The sequence below is a fragment of the Carcharodon carcharias genome, chromosome 2, assembly GCF_017639515.1.
Source record: "Carcharodon carcharias isolate sCarCar2 chromosome 2, sCarCar2.pri, whole genome shotgun sequence".
Lineage (NCBI taxonomy): Eukaryota > Metazoa > Chordata > Chondrichthyes > Lamniformes > Lamnidae > Carcharodon > Carcharodon carcharias.
Window position 1 is genome coordinate 189,831,110 of NC_054468.1, and position 21,135 is coordinate 189,852,244.

The window sequence follows — 21,135 nt, forward strand, 5'->3', positions numbered from 1 at the left end:
ACATTGCAGAAGTAAAAAAAAAATGAAATTAAAGATTCTATGTATGAATGCATGAAGCATCTGCAATAAGATAGATGAACTAGTGGTACAAATAGAGGTAACTGATTTAGATCTAATTGCCATTACAGAGACAAGGCTATAAGGTGATCAAGGATGGAAAATAAATATTGCAGGGTACACAATTTTTCAGAAAGACAGACAGAATGGCAAAGGAGGAGGGGTAGCCCTAATAGTAAAAGATGACATAAGGACATTAGTGTGGGTAGAAATTAAAAATAGCAAGAGTCAGAACACTGGTGGGGGTAGTTTATAGGCCCCCTAACAGTAGTTATACCATTGGACAGAGCATTAAACAAGAAATAATTGGAGCTTGTGACAAAGGGAATGTAATAATTGTGGGGGACTTTAATGTTCACATAGACTGGGACAATCAAATTGGCAAGAGTGGTCTAGAAGATGAGTTTGTAGAATGTTTTCAAGACAGTTTCTTGAGCAATATGTTGTGGAACCAACTAGGGATAAAGCTATCTTGTGTATTGTGTAATGAAGCAGGGTTAATTAGCAATATTGTAGTAAAAGATCTACTGGGAAATAGTGATCATAATACCGTTGAATTCTATGTTAAGTTTGAAAGTGACATACTCCAATCACAAACAAGAACCTTAAACAAAGCCAATTACATAGGTATGAGGGAAGAACTGGTTAAAGTTAATTGAGTAAACAAACTAAAAGGTATGGAGGTAAATGAACAGTGGGAAACATTTGAAGAAACAATTCAAAATATTCAACAAAAATACGTTCTATTAAAAAACAAAAACTCAGCAAGAAAGACTTTTCCTTGGCTCATTCAGGAAGTTAAGGATAGTATCTGATAAAAAGAAGACGCTTACAATGTTACAAAAAACAGTAGCAAGACTGAGGATTGCAATTGTTTTAGAAACCAGCAGGGGGCTACCAAAAAGTTGTCAAATAGGGAGGAGAATCGAATATGAGGGTAAAATAGCCAGGAATATAAAAACAGATTGTCAAAAGCTTTTATAAGTATATAAAGTATATAAAGAAACATTGGCCCCTTAGAAGCAGAGTTGGGAGAAATTATCATGGGGAATGAGGAAATGGCAGAGGCATCGAACAAATATTTTGTGTCTGTCTTCACAGTGGAAGACATAAGTTACATACCATAAATAGATGGTAACCTAATGGCTAAGAAGAGCGAGGAAATTATTTGTGGCTGAGAAAATGTATTGGCGAAACTTTAGGGGCTAAAATCCAATAAATCCCTTGCACCTGATGGCCTACACCCTAGGATTCTAAAAGATAGCTGTAGAGATAGTGCTACCATTTTCCAGAATTCCTTAGGGAAAAATTTTCCCCTCGTTGGGCGGAAAGTTCAGGAGCCGGAATGTGCAGGCACGCCTCCAATCGGCGCCCCCAATCGGTGGGGGGGGACGCCGCAATTTTACATGGATGGGCCAATTAAGGCCCGCCCATCACGACGTCCGCTAGGAAGCGCTATGCGCTCCCTGAGCGGGTGGAGGGAGGTGGGAGGGGGAGAGTTCCCTAAGCCGAGAGTGCGCTCTTTCGCGCATGCGCGTGAAAGAGCGCAGTCATCTCCCTGAGGCTAAGTGCTGCCTCAGGGGGAATCAGCGCCAAATTCAAAAATGTGAAATATAGAAAAATAAAACTTCCCTGATGTGTCCTCTCATGCAACACTGTCACATGAGTTGGGACATGTCCATCACTTTTAATTAAACTTTTATTCAATTTTTAAAAACCTACATGAAACCTCACCCCACCCGTGGTTTTCTGAAGTTTTCGGTTTTTCTGAAGCTCGCCAGGGCTCCTGGCCTGCCTGCCAACCTTAAGGTTGGACTTCAATTAGTTTTTAAATGGCCTCAATTGGCCGTTGACAGGTCGGTGGATGCACAGCTGATTCAGCTGTGCCCCCGCCGATCTGAAAATTGAAATGATGCGGTATGATGGCGGGAGTTCCGTACTATGTCATCCCGTGTCGGCGAGTGGGCCCTGTTCCCCGCTCGCCGAACTCAATATCCTGCCCTTAGATTCAGGAATGGTCCTACTTGATTGGAAGTTGGCAAATTGTGATGAAACTCAAATGCTTACCTTAGTTTGAAGCTCGGTTGATGGGAACTTTGGTTCCCGATGAATCTTGGGTCTCTTGCGCATGTGCCAGCTGGGAAATGGCTGCACATGCCCGTTTTTTTTTAACATTCTCAGGCTGGGGATTGGCCCTGCATGCCTCTGCAGCAGGGAAAAGAGAAAAGTGGCAGGAAGAGGCAGGTCAGATGACCTGATATGGAGTGCCTTTATCTTGTAGGTGCCCCTGGGTGCAGAACACGGAAGGGGGACAGGGAGAAAGTCCCAAACCAGGGAGGGGGACAGGTAGTGGTCCCAAAAAGAAGTCCCAGGTAAAAGAAAAAACCAGGGGACAGAAATAGTTCTGTTAAGAGAAGTTCAAGAAAGGTGCAAAGTAATTGGCTCTGCATTCAAGAAAGAACTACAGGGAGCAGAGTTTAAGCAAAGTGGCTACGAGAGGAACCCTGAAGAGCTGAGAAGGCAACCGAAGGTTGGTGACTCCATGCAGCAGATTATTGGGGCAATGGTACCCCTTTGGAGCGACAGTGTTCTTCTTGGAACGGCTGAAAATCTGAGATTATGCATGGAAGATGAAACTTGAATATTCTCCGAGTTCAGGGGAAAAGAATTCCAGAAGGCAAGATTGAAACCTTGAGAGGCGGGTCATTGTCGAAGACATCCGATTGGGAGTGACTTTTGAAGAGAATTTCAAGATGAGATCTTCAAAGGTGGAGATTGAAAACCCTCGTGAGGAAGACAAAGTTGCTTCACAATGTGACAAATGTTTGGGTAGGTTGTTGAGAAATCCTTGGAATCTGTTTTAGTTGCAGCTGTGCACATCTACTGTGTATCTGACCAGAGTTTGCGTGTTAATTCACTTGCATCTCATACTTACCCTGAATGTTAGAGTTTAAGATAGATATTGTAAATTGTTTTATCTTTCTGAACTTGTATAGTAAAGTTTACCTTTGTTCAAATCTCATGGAATCTTGAGGCTTTATTCACTTAGTCAATATCTTGAATCTCAAACTTTATCTACTTTAAACAAAACATTAGTGGTCCCTAACTGAATTTTTCCCCACATCCCAGCATCTGGCCAAGGATTATAAAAAAGTGTTACTCCACTTCTCAAAAAAGGAGGGAGAGAGAAAACATTGAACTACAGGCCAGTTAGCCAAACATCAGTTGTTGGGAAAATGTTGGAATCTATTATTAAGAAAGTCTTAACAATGTACTCAGAAAAGTATAGCATGATTAGAACAAGTCAACATGGTTTTATTAAAGGAAAATCCTGTTTGAAAAATTTATTAGAGTTCTTTGAGGATGAACTAGTGGGTAGATATAGGGGAGTACCAGTAAATGTAGTGTATCTGAATTTCCAAAAGGCATGCAATAAGGTGCCACACAAAAGGTTAATAGGCAAGATAAGAACTCATGAAGTTGAGCGTAATATTTGAGCATGGATAAAGGATTAGTTAACAGATAGAAAGCGGTGAATGGGCGTAAATGGGGCTTTTTCAAGTTGGCAGGCAGTGAACAGTGGAATGCCGTAATGATCAGTGCTGGGGATTCAGCTATTTACAATCTATGTTAATGACTCAGATAACGAGACAGAGGGTAATGGATGAAAGTTTGCTGATGATATCAAGCTAGGTGGGAAAGTAAGTTGTTGGGAGGGCACAGAGAGACTGCAGAGAGATAAAGACAGGTTAAGTGAGTGGGCAACAAGATGGCAGATGGAGTATAATGTAGCATGAGGAAGCATGAGGTTATTCTCTTTGGTCATAAGAAGAGAAAAGCATAATGTTTTTTTAAAAGGTATGAAACTTATAAGTGTGGATGTTCAGAGACCTGAGCGTGCCCGTACAAGGAGCACAGAAAGTTAGCATGCAGAGGAAGCAAGCAAGCAGAAATGCAAATGGCATGTTGGTCTTTATTGCAAGGGGATTGGAGTACAAAATTAAAGAGGCCTTGCTACAATTGTAAGGGATTTTGGTGAGACTTTATCTGGAATACTGTGTGCAGTTTTAGTCTCCACATTTAAGAAAGGATATACTTGCACTGGAGGCGGTACAGCAAATGTTCACTAAACTGGTCCCTGGGATGAGCAGGGTTGTCCTATGATGAGAGGTTAGGTAACTTGGGCTTATATTCTCTGGAGTTTAGCAAAATTGGAAGCAATCTTATTGAAACTTACAAAATTCTGAGGGGGCTTGATAGAGTTGACGCTGAGAGATTGTTTTCACTAGCTGGGGAGTCTAAATCATGGGGCACAGTCTCAGGATAAGGGGCCTCTGTATGTTGGCTTTTGTTGCAATTGGAGACGTTTAGAATACAAGAGTAAAGGAGTTTTGCAGAATTGTACAGGGCGTTGGTGAGGTCACACTTGGAGTACTGTGTACAGTTTTGGTCTCTGTACCTAAGGAACAATATATTTGCCTTAGAAGGGGTACAATGAAGGTTCACTAGATTGATTTTTGGAATGAGAGGGTTCTCTTAAGAGGTGTGATTGACAGAATGGAGCTATTCTCCCTGGAGTTTAAAAGAATGAGGGACGATTTCACTGAAATAAGATTTTGAGAGGGTTTGATAGGGCAGATGGTGAGAGACTGTTTTCCCTGGGTGGACAGTCTAGAACTATGAGGCGTAGTCTCAGGATATGGGGATGGCTATTTCTATCTGAGCTCTGGTATCATCTGTAGCTCAGCTGGTAACACTGTCACCTCTGAGTCAGAAAGCTGTGGGTTCAAGCCCCATTCCAGGACTTGAGCGCAAAAATCTAGGCTGACATTACAATGCAGCACTGAGGGAACTCTAACCTGTCTTTTGGATGAGATTGCAAAACCGAGGTCTTGTCTGCAGGCGAGCTATCCCCATTGTTCTGGCCAATATTTATCCCTTAATCAATATCACAAAGTCAGCTTATCTGGTCATTAGCGCATTGCTGTTTGTGGAAGCTTGCTGTACTTGCTGGTTGCCATGTTTCCTAAAGTGCAAAATGCTTTGGGACGTTTTGGTGGTGCAAGGTACAATATAAAGTCATTCTTTTCACTCAGAGGGTTGTAAATCTTTGGAATTCTCTACCCCAAAGGACTGTAGATGCTCAGTCATTGAATATATTCAAGGCTGAGGTCAACAGATGTCTGAATTCTAAGGGAATAAAAGGATACAGGGATCAGGCAAGAAAGTGGACTTGAGGTCAAGGATCACCCATGATCTTACTAAATGGCAGAGGAGGCTCAAGCAGCCATACGGCCTACTCCTGGTCTTATTTGTTATGTTCTTAGAGCCCACCGTGAATAAAGTATAAGTCTGGTACAAAGCAAAGCAACCATTTAAAAGTGTCCACCAAGCTTAATTTCATTGTTTTTAAAGTTAGGAGCAAGTGGACTCTGCCACCTATTAGTCCTAACATTACAAATTAGCAGCTCAAGGAATATTTTGTTTATTGATTTTTTTTATCATTGCTCTCAGTGCAATTTGCTGTTGGCACTATAATTCAGATGTGCCAACTATATATTGCACTATAGAGGAACAAGTCTGAGCCAGAAAGCTTCAGTATGGTTAAAGCTAAATGGAACTAACAAGAGTTATAGAAATAAACTGTCTCCTGTAAACCCATCTAGAGCCTTTATCACAATTTAGAGTATGTGTTGACCAACGAATACAATTAAATATGCCATATAAAACTCAAAGTCAGGTCCTTTATTTGAATAAGGAATAAAATAATCAAATCAATTGGGTATATATGCTTCTTTTTTCACAATAAGGAGTTACGTTGGCCCCTTTGTGAACCTACCATGGCAGACTTAAAAATGGAAAAGCAGGCTACAAGAACTCTACCCAGAGCATATGTGAACATTGCTGTTTATAACAGTGTAATTGGTAGACTGATTTAAAATTAACAGCTACTGCATAGGTTTCCCAGTAGTTGTACAACTCAACATTAGCACGGGTTTACACAGCGAGTCTAAACTTCTCTCTTTAACTATGGCACATCAATCCCAATTTCTACTTTTCGTACTTTCTTATTTTACTGAAATAAAATTTCAACGTCAACCAAACCTCAGTGCTATTTTTGATGCAGACTTGAGTGCTATCAAAGGAGGCAAGCTGACAAAATGCTGTCTGCAAACTACACAGCCTTGAATTATAAAACATTAAAAATGTGGTAAATCACAGTTTCCAGCAGTTAGGATTATGTTGACAGGTTAATACAATACATGTTCTTTCAAGCCACATTAAAACAATGGCCCACAATTTCTTAATGTTGGTATTACTTGGCATCCTTTTCCAACCCTTAAATATGAAGAGGCAGCAACCAGAAAGTTTTGGTCAGAAGCTATTTTACTTAGATATGTTTGGCAGTACCTTCTAAATTCATGCATTCATTTCAACATTGTATATTAATTGTGAAGTTAACTCATTCCTAAACAGCCAACTGGACATGTTGATATCAGAGGGCTTTTCAAGGAAATGTCAGAAAGTGGAATCCAAAATGTGCAAACCTTTGAGTGCAATCTTTCAATAATTTTGGTCAGAATGCACCAGATGGCTCAGATACCGGTACCATGATATGCCGGTTCTGTCCTAATGTATTTTGTAAGAGACTAAAGATGGAGATTTTCCTGTCCTGTGAAGTTGAAAAAAAAAACCATTTTAATTTGCAGCAAAAGAAATGGCATAGCAACATTGCCACAAATATATTTTATTGGTTAGAAGAGAAATAGTACAGAATGAAAAAGCCTGAGGTAGACCTTGTGGATCATAATTCTCCTTAAGCCATGTGAAATCACTGTTCACCAGTTTTTAAATAAGCAAAAATAGGATTTATGCATTTTTAAATGCCCAATATTTCCAGTTTTCTTGTTATATTTGCAATTTGGTACAAATGCTACCCTTGAAAGACTTGACCTCTCTCTTTTCATGCAGGGTCCTTGATATCTGAGGGTTGCTAATCATGGCTCAATTATGCCAAAATATTACAATGGGGCAAGTAGAAAAGGCAGACCCCAAAAACTACATCAGCTGGTACAGGAATTGAACCCAGGCTACCAGTTAACAAGCACCACACACTGAGCTAATTGGCCCTAATTAAAGCTTTATCAGACTTTTTTCGAAATTGCTTTCCCCACGTTGATTTTTCAAACAATTTAAGCAATAACTACATGACTGTAATGTAATGCTGTGAATAGAAAAAATAGTTTTTAGCAATCTACTTTTCTAGTTTTTAAGAGTTCAAACATTCTAGAAACATACAAGGCAAACCATTTTTAGATCCAAGGCTAATTAAACCAGGCGAGACTGGATGATAAATTCTTTCACTCTGATGCATACAAATATATATTTTTAAAGCGTCATGTCCACCAGCATGCTAAGCAAAGTCTTAAAATTCTATTACTAAATCTATTCTATCTTGTCAGATTGGTTGAAAGTTGATTACAGATTGCTTTTAAGGTTGATAAGAAGCCAGGGTGTTTTAGGCTGCCCAATTAAAGTCTTAACAGTTGGTTTTTATAAAAGTAGAATTGCTGCCCTGCATTTGAAGCATGAGGCAAATGGTTCTTGGCCACAGTATTTTGCACCTGACTGTGATCCTTCCTGGCTGCAGGGCAAAACCAAAGGCTGTGGGAGAAAAGGGATAGATTTTAATAACACCATCTTTATGAGCATGTGCTGTCACATGGCAGTCCAGTACGTGCATTTTGGCCATTAAATAACCACTACAATAGTGCAACCCCAGGCTATACTATTATGTTCTGTTATTTAATGGTACATTTTATGGGATGTTTAAGAGTCCTCACTAACTCTTTTATGACTTTGATTTGAGTGCAAACAAGCGTTCAGCTTGAAAATTTCCACTGCCAAGGTGGTTGTTCAACAGTACAAAAAATGCATGTTAAGTAGCTTCTGAGAACACCAAAAGAACTATTGTTCTGCTTTAGCTGCCAGGAGAGCTAAATGTACTTTTAACAACAAAAATAAGCAACAACTTAAAATCACGGGCAGAATTTTATGACCACTCCCACTGGTGGGATTTTCCGGTCCAGCCAAAGTCAATGGACTTATGAACGGCTCACCGCATTTTCCACCCCCACCACGACGGCCATAAAATCTGGCCTCGTATGTTGGCAAATATTGCAGCGGTTCTTCCCATTGATTTCTGCTTCAAGGTAGATTGCCTGAAAACCTGAAGAAGTGGTTTTTCTGCTGACCTTAGGACAGACGATCAGGAAACAGCTGTGGAAGTTCTATTCTATACAATTTTGCTGACTAGAAAAAGGCTTTTTAAAAATACATTTACGGGATGTGGGCTTTGTTGGCTGGGCCAGCATTTATTGCTCATCCTTAGTTGCCCTTGAGAAGGTGGTGGTGAGCTGCCTTCTTGAACTGCTGCAATCCATGTGGTGTAGGTACATCCACAATGCCGTTAGGAAGGGAGTTCCAGGATTTTGATCCAGCAACAGTGAAGGTACAGTGATATATTTCCAAGTCAGGACAGTGAGTGACTTACGGGGGAACTTCCAGGTGGTGGTGTTCCCATCTATCTGCTGCCCTTGTCCTTATAGGTGGTAGTGATCGTAGGTTTGAAGATGCTGTCTAAGGAACCTTGGTGAATTCCTGTGGTGCATCTTGTAGATGGTACACACAGTTGCTACTGTGCATCGGTGGTGGAGGGAGTGAATATTTGTGGATGGGGTGCAAATCAAGCGGGCTGCTTTGTCCTGGACAGTGTCAAGCTTCTTCAGTGTTGTTGGAGCTGCACTCATCCAAGCAAGTAGGGAGTATCCCATCACACTCCTGACTTGTACTTTGTAGATGATTGACACATTTTGGGGAATAAGGAGGTGAATTATTCATCGCAGGATTCCTAGCCTCTGACCTGCTCTTGTAGCCACAGTATTTATATTGCTAGTCCAGTTCGGTATCTGTTCAGTGGTAACGCCCAGGATGTTGATGGTGGGGGATTCAGTAATGGCAATGCCATTGAACATCAAGGGGCGATGATTAGATTTTCTCTTGGTGGAGATAGTCATTGCCTGGCAGTTGTGTGGCGCAAATGTTACTTGCCACTTGTCCAGGTCTTGCTGCATTTGGACATGGACTGCTTCAGCATTTGAGTCCTGAATGGTGCTGAACATTGTGCAATTATCGGCGAACATCCCAACTTTTGACCTTATGACGGAAGGAAGGTCATTGATGAAGCAGCTGAAGATAATTGGGCCCAGGACACTACCTTGAGGAACTCCCGGAGTGATATCCTGCAGCTGAGATGACTGACCTCCAACAACCACAACCATCTTCCTTTGTGATAGGTGACTCCAACCAGTGAAGAATTTTCCTCTGATTCCCATTGACTCCAGTTTTGCTAGGGCTTCTTGATTCCACACTCGGTCAAATGCGGCCTTGATGCCAAGGGCAGTCACTCTCACCTCACCTTGGGAGTTCAGCTCTTTTTTCATGTTTGAACCAAGGCTTTAATGAGGTCAGGGGCTAAGTGGCCCTGGCAGAATCCAAACTGGCATCAGTGAGCAGGTTATTGCTAAGCAAGAGCCGCTTGATAGCACTGTTGATGACCCCTTCCATTTCTTTATGATGATCGACAGTAGACTGACAGGGCAGTAATTGGCCATGTTGGATTCATCCAGCTATTTGTGTACAGGACATACCTGGGTAGTTTTCCACATAGTCGGGTAGATGCCAGTATTGTAACTGTACAAGAACAGCTTGGCTAGGGGTGTGGCAAGTTCTGGAGCACAAGTCTTCAGTACTATTGCCGGAATATTGTCAGGGCCCATAGCCTTTGCAGTATCCAGTGCCTTCAGTCATTTCTTGATGTCACGTGAAGTGAATTGAATTGGCTGAATACTGCAACTGTGATGCTGAGGACCTCCAGAGGAGGCCGAGATGGATCATTCACTCGGCATTTCTGGTTGAAGATTGTAGCAAATGCTTCAGCCTTATCTTTTGCACTGATGTGCTAGGTTCTCCCATCATTGAGGATGGGATATTTGTGGAACCTCCTCCTCCAGTGAGTTGTTTAATTGTCCACCACCAATCACGACTGGATGTGGCAGGACTGCAGAGCTTAGATCTGATCCGTTGGTTGTGGGATCGCTTAGCCCCATCCATCACTTGCTGTTTGTTTTGTTTGGCACGCAAGTAGTCCTGTGTTATAGTTTCACCAGAATGACACCTCAGAGATAAAGGTTGTTTTGGCCCATTACGCATGTGCTGGATCTCTGAAATTGCTATTCACTTAATCCTATTCTCCTGCTCTTTCCTTATATCCTCATTTTTTTTCTGTTTTTGAAATATTGATCCACTTCTGTTTTAAAAGATATTATGGATTCCACTTCTACCACTGTTTCTTTTAAGACATTCTGGTTAAAAAAACTTAGAACTATTCTTACCATTCCACAGAAAATGAAGACATTAAAACACAAACTACAAGTCACTGAATAAGTTTAATCATTCCATTTTTATTATATTTAAAACTTAATTTTGAACACATAGGGTGTAATTTTCCCAGGCAAGGGGTGCGCTTGGATGGCTGTGGAGAGTTAAATACCATAAAAATAATGTCAGATTAGGATCCTGACATCATGCTGCTTTCTTGCAGGTTTCACCAGGGTGGAATTCAAGACAAGCATGGAACCCCCTTGCAACTGTTCAATATTCAAGTCAGTCAGTAAGTACTGTTTTAACCCTCAATTCTGGATTTAACAGCCAGGACACCTGTTTCTTGACCTGTCAGTAACTCGTCAGGGTGACCAAGGCCAGTGCACAGAGAAAGAAGAGCTTCTTCAGTGCAACTGACAAGCTAGGAAGGCTTTGATCAGTGAAACTGAGGAGCTCTGGCCATGGACAAGTGAGAGACTGCTGTTCATAGCACTTCTTCTCTGAGAGAATGCTAACACTGCATGACAAGTGGTTGCCAACTTGTTGAAGGCACTTCACCTGTTTAGCACTTCATTCATCTTCAGCTGTACTTCCTTGCTGCCAATCTTCACCACAGCATGAAAACAGCTTATGCAGCTTTAACTTGTACCTCTGTTAAGGAACAAGAGGAAAAGCAACACCAGCGCCAACAGCACCATCAGCAGCAGTAGTAGCAACACCAGCAGTAGCACCAGTTGCCTTCTCCTCATCCACATGCCGTTCCACAAAGCAGAAGGGATGGACACAGAGATCCAGTTCCAAAGAGATGAGATCCACATCACAGGGGCTACAGGCAGAGAATCAGCTCTATTGACATGACTCAGCACTAGTGCCTCAGGAAACTCAGGCTTTCACAGTAGGTGGTTGCTGACATTTTGCAGCTTCGCCAAACAAGATATCCTTCCCAGTGGAGCAGGTAAGCACACGTTCTGGTGGCCAATCACTGGAAGGCCATCACCACTACCAACCCCACCCCCATCTCATCTACCTCCCCCAGAGGTCATGTGCTCTCTTCTGCAGGGAAAGCAGAAAGTTAGGAGTGGCAATAGCTTTTGTAGGTAGCATGGAAGGACAACATTTGTGCAGGATGATTGTGAGGCATGGGTTCAAGAAGGCAACAGGTTGAGCATGAATGTGCCTGTTGGCTGCAGAGATGGGATGTGAGGTAGCTGCAAAAAGTGGAATGAGTGCAATTAAAAGGTGTGTTGTCCTGGGGAATGTTATGCAGGAAAATGCTGGATAAGTCAGAATGTGAGGCTTGGCATCTGAAAGTGTTATGCTGCTCACCTGTCATGCCCTCCTGAGGTTGTGGATCTTCTTGATGCACTGTCTACAGGTTGGAGGGACCATGCTTCTGCGGTGGCTTCCTTGGCCACTTCCATCCATGTCAGGTTGGTTGTGGAAGTTGTCTGCTTTCTCCCGTCCTTGGGAAAGATCACCACAATTGCAACCCCTCACATCTGCAGCAGGATCTCCAGGTTAGGGGCGAAACCCCTAGGAAGGGCAGCTTTCCCAGTTCACCTCTGGTGAGCCAAAGTAGCCCATGTTGTGATCCCTTTAATTACTAATCCTTTGACAGATCCAGTGTGTCATCCCAACTGTCCTTCCTTGATTGGTGGGGTAGCAGAAGGTGGGATGCTAATGTTGTGGGTTAGTTAAAGAGCCTTAGCAAAGCCCATTCCAGCTATAAACAGATTCCTGACCTGGAAAGGGTCTCACCGTTTGGCCAGTGACTAAGTTGGAAAAACTTACTCATAGAAACCAGTAGGCCTTTTTTTCCAAGTGATTATAGTGGTTCATGAATATATTGAAAAAAGTTGACATTTTGATACAAAGTTTTACCATTATAGCTTGAGATTGGCAGTTTCAATGTTAAATATGGGCAAATACAATGTGAATCATAATCCTAACAGAAATAGGGTTGGTGGATAGAGTGCCTACCATATTCAACATATGCAAGATTTTTAATGTTATATATACACACACACACACGTTTTTGTTACAAAGTTAATGTGCATTTTGATTACGTTAAATAAATGGATTCATTCATGTTTTTAAGATTGTCTGTATTTGTGCTTGTGGCAATGTGACTTTAAGAGTTGAAGCAACTTGTTTGATTTTAGTCTCCAGGATTCAACTTAGTTGTAAAATTGGAGTTTAGTCGTACTTATTGGGGTTACTGTCAATTGCAAGCAATTGCTGCCAAGGATTTGGTGGTGGATGGGTAGTTGCATCTCTAACGTTCTAAGAAGAAAACTCAAATTACTTGCCATTTCTCCAGTTATAAGTGGAGGCCAAATATTTCTCATCTCCTTGGAATGTGTCTATACTGTGTTTCAACCTTCTGTCCAGTTATAGAAGGAATGGCAAAGGTTAGGGAGAAAGAGCCTCAACACCATAAAATGTTTGGGGGTGGAGGGGAGGGGGAACACTTATTGTATACCACACATACACACCTAATGCAATTCCATAATAATTTCCTTCCATACCAAACAATGCTGGGAGAGAAAGAACAGCACCCTTCTACATGTATTATCATACCGCATTTGCTTAGATCCATCTTGTTCAATGAAATATTGGATTAGTTAATACCTGTCTAATTTCAAACCCATTTCAAATGCAATATTTTTCAAATTATTTTTTAATCAGTTAAACTGACAGTTTGGTGTGTGTCTCATATACACACTTAACATGATTACATATCTAGTATTTGTGTACTAAAAAGGAAAATAATGAAGCATTTCAACTGTAATGAATTAAACTTCATAAAATGTGTATTATTTGATGTTCAGGAAGACAATCATGCAAGCAATCCCGAATATAAAGAGTAGCTAGGGTCCTGTGGCCTATTCTTGCAGCATCAATACTTAACCAGCATGCAGCTTCTATGTCACTGTTAACATGTTTTACTTTTAAACCAACAAAATGATGAAACCTAGAGATGGTATCATAATTGGACTGGATAGGAGCTGGAATCAAGACAAAAACAGGATTCTCAGTGAAGAAAATTACATGTTACAAAGAAGAAAGTGTTGAACATTCGGAGAGCTGGTGCAGACACGATGGGCTGAATGGCATCTTTCTGTGGCGTAACATTTTGTGATTCTGTGATACCTAATGCTAATAACTGAATAACTATTTCTACCATTAAGTCTGGTTCAATTGAAATCTTTATATTCTATACAACTGGATGTGAAAAATAAATAGAAATTATCTGTTGCCATTAGAAAAGAAAGTATCTGAAAAATTACCATGCCTAACTATGGAGCTTGTGTATAATGATGCCCATGGTTGACTTTGACTCATTATGCATACACATAATGGCATTAGTTTCATTGCCTAAACTTAAGCAGCTGAAACAGTTAATTTAACTTAACATTTATAGGTTTTGCACTAGGACTATTTTTACTTCTAGGTTACGCAGATCCATCTACGTCACCCTTCTATTCCAATAATTTGAAAACTCAATGGTAATCATGGTATAATAGATACGCACAGCCAGATTAAGAATTTTTGGGGATCCTCTACAAACCTGCACAACATTAGAACATAGATGTGAAATAAAAGTGTCAAAATAAAATTCATGAAGAATAGGCCTGTAGAATGTTTACACACTGTGTTAATAATAAAGTAAATTATATCACAATATGCAATATTTATGATAATATAATGATTGGACTCAGTTGCCTCATATTAAGATGGGTTTTACATGCCTTAATCTGCCCCTGATTCAATGGATACTACAGGATATAATTATCAATCCCATGATCCCAGTTTGGATATGTGCCTGGCAAGAGGGCCGTATATTTGTGTTTCCAACATGTGTTCCCTTTGAGTACTGTTTGGTTTAAAATAAAAACAGTTACACTTCTCCATGCTTCTCTGGGGTACTGGTCTCAAAGCAGGAATGATAACAAATAAGTCTGAGCATCGGTAATGATGAGGAATTATTGATGTAAATGATACTCACTCTTGGTTATGGGGGTCCTGGGAAAAGTGGACAAGTCTGTCATTACTGCCTGGCCCAGGAGTGTTAATCTGGAAAAGGAAAATAAATTGCTTAGAAGAGTCCATGATGTATGTTGAGCTGTCAAAGCCAAAGATACAGTGATCTTCTGTAGAGAGACTACATCCCACCTATGGAGGTGAATATTTATCCTAGTAATGAAAAGGCCAGCAGTCAACAAAGATATAATATGCTAGTAGAGCCGAAAGGCTTGACTAAAGGGAAACTGTGATTTTTTTTTTACTGCTACCTCATTTACTTTGCATCAAGAACAATTTTCTTAATTCCTTATTTTGCATGTTTGGAGGAAATATACAAAAATCTCAATTTAACAAATTTATTTTTAAAGAAACAGCCAGCAAGACAAAAATTCCAATAGCTTGAGAGTTATTTGTCTATTAGGTTTTATTTATTTCAATAGAATCAGTTAAATCTGATTACCCTGCTTTGATATGCATCAGAAAATCTGAATTTTCTGTTGCTGCAAAAATATACTGACTAAGATCGCGTAAAGAGCAACAGAACTATAGTCCTAGGTAATACCTATTTAAGGCATTGTATCATTTTAAGCTAGTTTTCCAAACCTACTACTTCTAAAAACACAACTAAATTAAATTAAAACTCATGCAGTTCATGAAATAACTTCTAGCTGATCTCAAAATGATGCTTAATCTAGATCTGACCCATTTCTCTCCCAAAATAGTGGTTTGGAGCTGGAAAAAAAAACAGGTATCTTCTTAATAAGGATCAAAACTGCATGGTACTAAATATCTTCTTAGTTTTAAATGTAATTTAGTGTATCTAGTGGCGGAGCTAACATTTGCTTTATTGGTGGGGTTGGGAGGGGGGGGGGGTGGGCAGCAGAGTAGAGGTGGGGAAAAATACTGATAAGCTAATGTCTCATGTTGATAACATATACCCTGGAATACCTGCAAACTGATTTCTATTTTAGATGCAAGCAATATTTTTTCTAGCCAAGTAAATAAACAAACTCATGACCTAAATCCAGAATCTTTTCATTAAAAAAAATCTGCAAAATTTCATTCCGTATCACTGACTAGTATTACTGGAACATATTAATCCATTTTTTACACCACGGAGGCAAGACAAGCAGTCTATGCATGTTTCACGCTGAGTTAAGGGGTTCATGATCACATTATCTCATGGTGGACACGATATTTTTATTCAGTTGCATATTATGAAACATGTGGAAGCACAGTGCTTCCCTTGCTCACACCATTGACTGGCTTTTCCACACAAGATTAATCCTGTTTACTGACATGCCATCATTAAAAAGATACAAATTCTAAAAAATATTTTTCCTTGTGTGGCAATTCTGTGATTTCTTACCTTCAGTGAGATAAAGAAAAACTAGTACTAGCTAAAGAAGTGCAATGCTGTTTACTTCACAGTAGATGAGGTACAATTAAACAATCTAATGTGAATGTCACTTTTGCAGTTGGAGAGAAAGCTGACCGGTATTCTCCTTACAGTGATAATTCTACCTTAAACTTTGCTTTTACTTTTTAAAAGATATATTTCAATTTGACTTCTTGATAATATACCAAAGTTAACCAATGTTATACAGATAATGAATTACAACTGTTGTAACCTATTGACCAAGAGTTCAAGAGTTGTACACAGATCATTTTCAATATTATCTCTGATGACTACTGAGAACTTCACCCACTATTGTAGAACTTGTGTATAATGCAGGTATAACTACACTTTTCTATTTTCTTCAGTGCTCCTGAGGTAAATTTTACAGTAATGATTTAGGTCTGCAGTACTACTTTATCAAAACAGGACTTGCCAAAACAGAAGTACAGTGAATGCACACTTGAGCATAGCTTACTTTATCCCAGAACTATTTTGGATTACCAGCAACAGAACTCTATAATTAAACCAGGCTGAAGATTCTAATGAACAAATCAAGTCAACTAAACATGAAACCACTACTTCCCTTGGCAGTCTGACATTCCAGCTCAGAAAAGCAGGCTGGGTAATTGAACACAGAAACAAAAATTGCTGGAAATACTCAGCAGGTCAGGCAGCATTTGTGGAGAGAAACAGAGTTAACATTTCAGGTCTATGACTTTTCATCAGAAATGTACTTTCCATACTGTATATTTTATTTTACTTTAAGGTCTTTTTTCACAAATGCAATCATTAAATTAATTTTCTGACAATATATGAAATACATTTACTGTTGTGTATACATACAACAGTATCATATCATACCATCAATATAATTGCAAGGACTGCTGCAGTTACATAAATAAATACGTGATCAATTGCCTTTTGAGGAGGTAAAATAGTTTTTATTTGTCTCAGACATGTCAGGCTTTAAAAGCTAGCTTGTACTATATGGGTATACTAGTTTAATAACAGCCATCATTTTGCCTCTAACTACTGTCCAACCAAAGTGGGTGTACTATTTTGCTTGTCTAAATTATTTCTAATCCAAATTCATGAAAATAGAAATTATTTTCTTAATCCATCATTCATGACTCATTTCATTTTTAGACGACAGCAATGCATTACATTTCTCCATTGAATAACTGTATACAAGTGTTTTGTGACCTATAAGATTATCAGTATGAGAATGAATATAGATATAATAATTCAATACTGAATATTAACAAGGAGCACCCTTTGCTGGCTAACCATGAGTACGGCCAGAGAACGACAAATTGACTTTAACATTTAGCTGTATTCAATCCACATCTAAAATTGGATGGGGGAAAGGGGAGATGATGGGGTGGTGTGAGGGGGAGAGATAAGTTTCCTGCATTAGTATCAACAATTGGAGGCAGCCAAACTATGAAGTTATCTTTAGACCATTTGAGTTCTATTATGGGGAGTGGGGAGGAGGTGGGTAGAGATGGCAACCAAAAAAAAAACAAAATTAGGAATTTTATGATGCTATTTTTGCAGTTAAATATGCTTACACAAAGTATAGAAAATGAATTAACATTCTGGGATGAGCTAGCCATTGCCACATAAATCTTATTAACTAAAAATGGTTTCAATATAGTTCAAACATATCAGCATTGACTTTGCCTCCAGAATTATTACGCAATAGTACAAGCTGAAGATATTCAATGATAGAAATAAAGGGGTGGGAATCAGGAGGCCTCTACTCTGAGTTAACCATCCCAACACTATGAGGAACAATAAATTTCAATGAAAAGGGAGGCTTGACTGCTTCTCTTATCATATAGTGTAGAGGAAATTGTAATTGAGTTTCACCAGGATTTTATGAGCTGATTTCAGATTCAAGTTTCTCGGTGATTATTGTACCCTTCAATATAAAATAGCAAAATAAGTTAGATGCTTTTTACTTCAACAATATATCAGTTATAAATTTGCTTATATCCAGAATATTAAGATGTAAAATGCTGCAAGTCAGTCCCCCTATTGTGGGTTGGCTATCATTCAGACTTGCTTGCCTCAGTCAATTTCTAAACAATGTACTAGATTAGCTGTGTTTTTTTGTGTGTGGTAGGGGGGAGGGGCAGAGTAGAGATGGGTAAACTATTGGGCAGAAGAAAAATACTGAGTAGATATGCAGACTGAATTACTTATTCAACTGGTAGATTAGAGCAGTTTTGGAAAAATCAGCAGCCATCTTACTTTGTGCAACATTTAAGGGGGATGTGTGGTTTAAGCATTTTATAGTCTCTTGTATTTAATAGCATTTTACTTTGCTTCTTATTTATAAATATGATGCAATTTCACTGCAGCATGACTGAAAGGATAACTAGGTTGACGGATAATGAGACAAATCTCTATGTCTTATTTCTTTATGGTCTTGATGTGGGGTTGTACTGATGATCTCTCTGTGTATCCTGGGAATAAGGAAAGTCACATTGAGAAATCACTTGTAGGAAAGGGTCACTATGTTGCATCATTGAAGCAATACAAGATTTACATTACAAATATTTTATAATATACCTGAATTATTTTCATGTAAACAGTAGGTAAAAAGTAATATTTAATGACATGTCAATGCAGGCATATATGCATTACTGTAAAATAATTGGAATGAAAAATAATGAACATTTGTTTCTTGTTCTAATCATAAGATTCACGTTTGTAGTTTTCAAAAGTTTAGCAAAAGAAAAACGTATATGTAAACATGCAGCCCTCGTGGTTAATAAGTAACAATGCACTTCAGTTAGAATGTCTGAAATTGGTCAATGCATTTGATTGAGTAAACTACTGTTTATATTCCAACTGAAACTGATTTTTAACTGCTTCTAAGTCTACACAACTTCACATTTATCAAAGGAGATCAATTGTCCAGACTCCAGTAAATGTTTTTCCTGCTGAAATCGTTTATCTGCTTTCATTACTGTGTGAGATGATTTCCTCATCAATCCCCCTGATCAATTTATCATTGTACCTGTAAATCAAGATTTGTCTCATAAATTCAATTCTACATAAATTATTTCCAGGTACAAAAACATTGCATTTGCAATGAAGAACTGGGACATGATTTTGCTACACTGCATGTAAAAAATCTTTGAAGTATATTTTAATGATCTTTCTTTTTTACTGTTCATGTGTAATTCCATTTTGGCAGTTGCTATTCATGTCAACACTTTAGAATTAAAGTGCAAACTAGTAACTACCATTGACTGAGCAGAGTTTCAAAATATAGGTCTTAAGGGTAATAACTTTATTGGTGTAGATTTTATTTTTCTATGCTTTGGTGGGTTCCCTTTGAAATCTACAATTTTTCCCATGTGCTTTCTCATAGTACTTTTGCATTGGATATGCTGGAACCACATTGGAATTCAATGCTTATTCCATATTTTGTTTATACTGAACACTGTACTAACAATGGGAGTAAAAGGTAGCTAGTGGCAAAAGGTGAGTATAGCGGTGTTCCAAAAGGATCTGAACTTTGGAATCAACAACACAACTTCTAACTTTGCCGATGACACCAAGTTTTTGTGGAGTGGGTGGAGGGTGGTGAGGGGGAAGGGGGGGATAGTCAATACTGAGGAGGACTGCAGCAAATTCCAGAAGGACATCAATAAAGCTGCAGAACAGGCAAATAATTAGCAAATTACACTGATAAATGTGAGGTAGTACATTTTGGGTAGGAAGAATAGGGAGGTAATTTATTACTTGGAAAGTGAGAGTCGAGATGGGGTAAACAAACAAAAAAATTGGAGTGCAAATATACCAATCACGAAAAGTTGTGCCACAAATTCGCAAGATTATAAAAAAAGGCAAACCAAGCGAGGTTTATCTCTAAAGGGACAGAATTGAAAAGTAGGGAAGTTATGTTAAAACTGCATTGAACCTTGGTTAGACCACACTTAAAGAGTACTGCGTGTATCTCTGGCCGCCATATTATAAAAAGGATATGGGGGCACTGGAGAGGGTGCAGAGAAGATTTACAAGAATGATGCGAGAAATGTGAGGGTATACATATCAGTAAAGGATGGATAGACGGTGTCTCTTCTCTCTTGAAGAAAGGTTGAGGGATGATCTAATAGAAGTTTTTAAAATTATGGAAGATTTTGAAGAATGGGTACAGGGATAATGGACGGAATCGTCTCAGATTTGAACAAAGTGTGGTTTCTGACAGTAAAAAAAGGTTTTACCGACCGGCCGCAATGGCAGGTTTTTGCGCCATATCGTCCCATTCATTGCTCGTCTCATCTCATTAATAATGCAATCCCAGGAAATACACCAGATCACTGGCAGGACAGCCTCTGAATAGTCCCGCCGTCACCCCAGGTCTTCTGTAATCTGGGTACCATGTTTAAAGGGTGCCCCTGCACAGAGTTAGGACTCTCTAAGGGATCGGTAACTGCTGCAAAGTCATGGCTGCCAAAGGGAGGAAACATGCTGCCCCCAAATTTAGTGATGCCTCCCTCAGGCGCCTACAGGATGCAGTGGAGGCCCACCATGAGGTCCTCTAGCCCTGTTCTGGGTGAAGACCAGCAAGCAAGGTCACCAATCCAGCATGGGAGGCAGTGGCAGCAGTGGTCAGCGTCAATGCCCTACAAAAGGACATCCACCCAGTGCCGAAGAAGAATGAATGATCTCTTTTGTTCCGCGAGGGTAAGTCACTCTTCCCATCACTCTCAATTCACACACTCACAAACCCATCACGCATCCACAGGGATCTCACTCATTGCCAGTTCAAGGGGCATCACAATTCACTCTCTCGCACACACCTTCATCTGTCCTGCGGATTGTGTCCTCATCCCATCCATGGCACCACTCACGGCCACATAGGCCAGGCATCCTTCTAATCTGGCCTGGCAGGTGTCCTACTTACACTCTGTCCATCTTCATGCAGGACAAGCTGGCACACAACAAAATGGGGAAGTTGCAAATTGGTGGAGGAATGCCTGACACCAAGGTCCTCACAGACTTTGAAAATAGAGTCATCCGCTGGCCAGCAACGATCTGGACCATTACTGTGCTGATGGTGAAGTTGGCAGGGCTCAACCAAGTGAGGAACCAGCAGTAAAACATCCATCAGACAACCTGACTGAGAATCAGTTCCCCTATGCCGCAGTCCCCTGCCAAGCACTAATTATCTCTCCTTGCTTCTGCAGGCA

General features: G+C 39.8%; 1 protein-coding gene across 7 annotated transcripts in view; it reads right to left on the reverse strand.

Annotated features, from left to right (window-relative positions):
• The window catches only part of LOC121290006 (G patch domain-containing protein 2-like), a 287,430-nt gene that overhangs the window by 69,491 nt on the left and 196,804 nt on the right, over positions 1–21,135 (reverse strand). For 3 of the 7 annotated variants that reach the window (XM_041210147.1, XM_041210129.1, XM_041210139.1), the window contains one exon: positions 14,510–14,577. The exons of 2 other annotated variants lie outside the window; for them this stretch is intronic. In XM_041210147.1, coding sequence (XP_041066081.1) covers positions 14,510–14,577 — 68 coding nt within the window. Of the gene's footprint in view, positions 1–6,511; positions 6,731–6,808; positions 7,723–14,509; positions 14,578–21,135 lie in introns of those variants that run through there. 2 more of the 7 variants (XM_041210164.1, XM_041210157.1) reach the window with 2 other exon arrangements.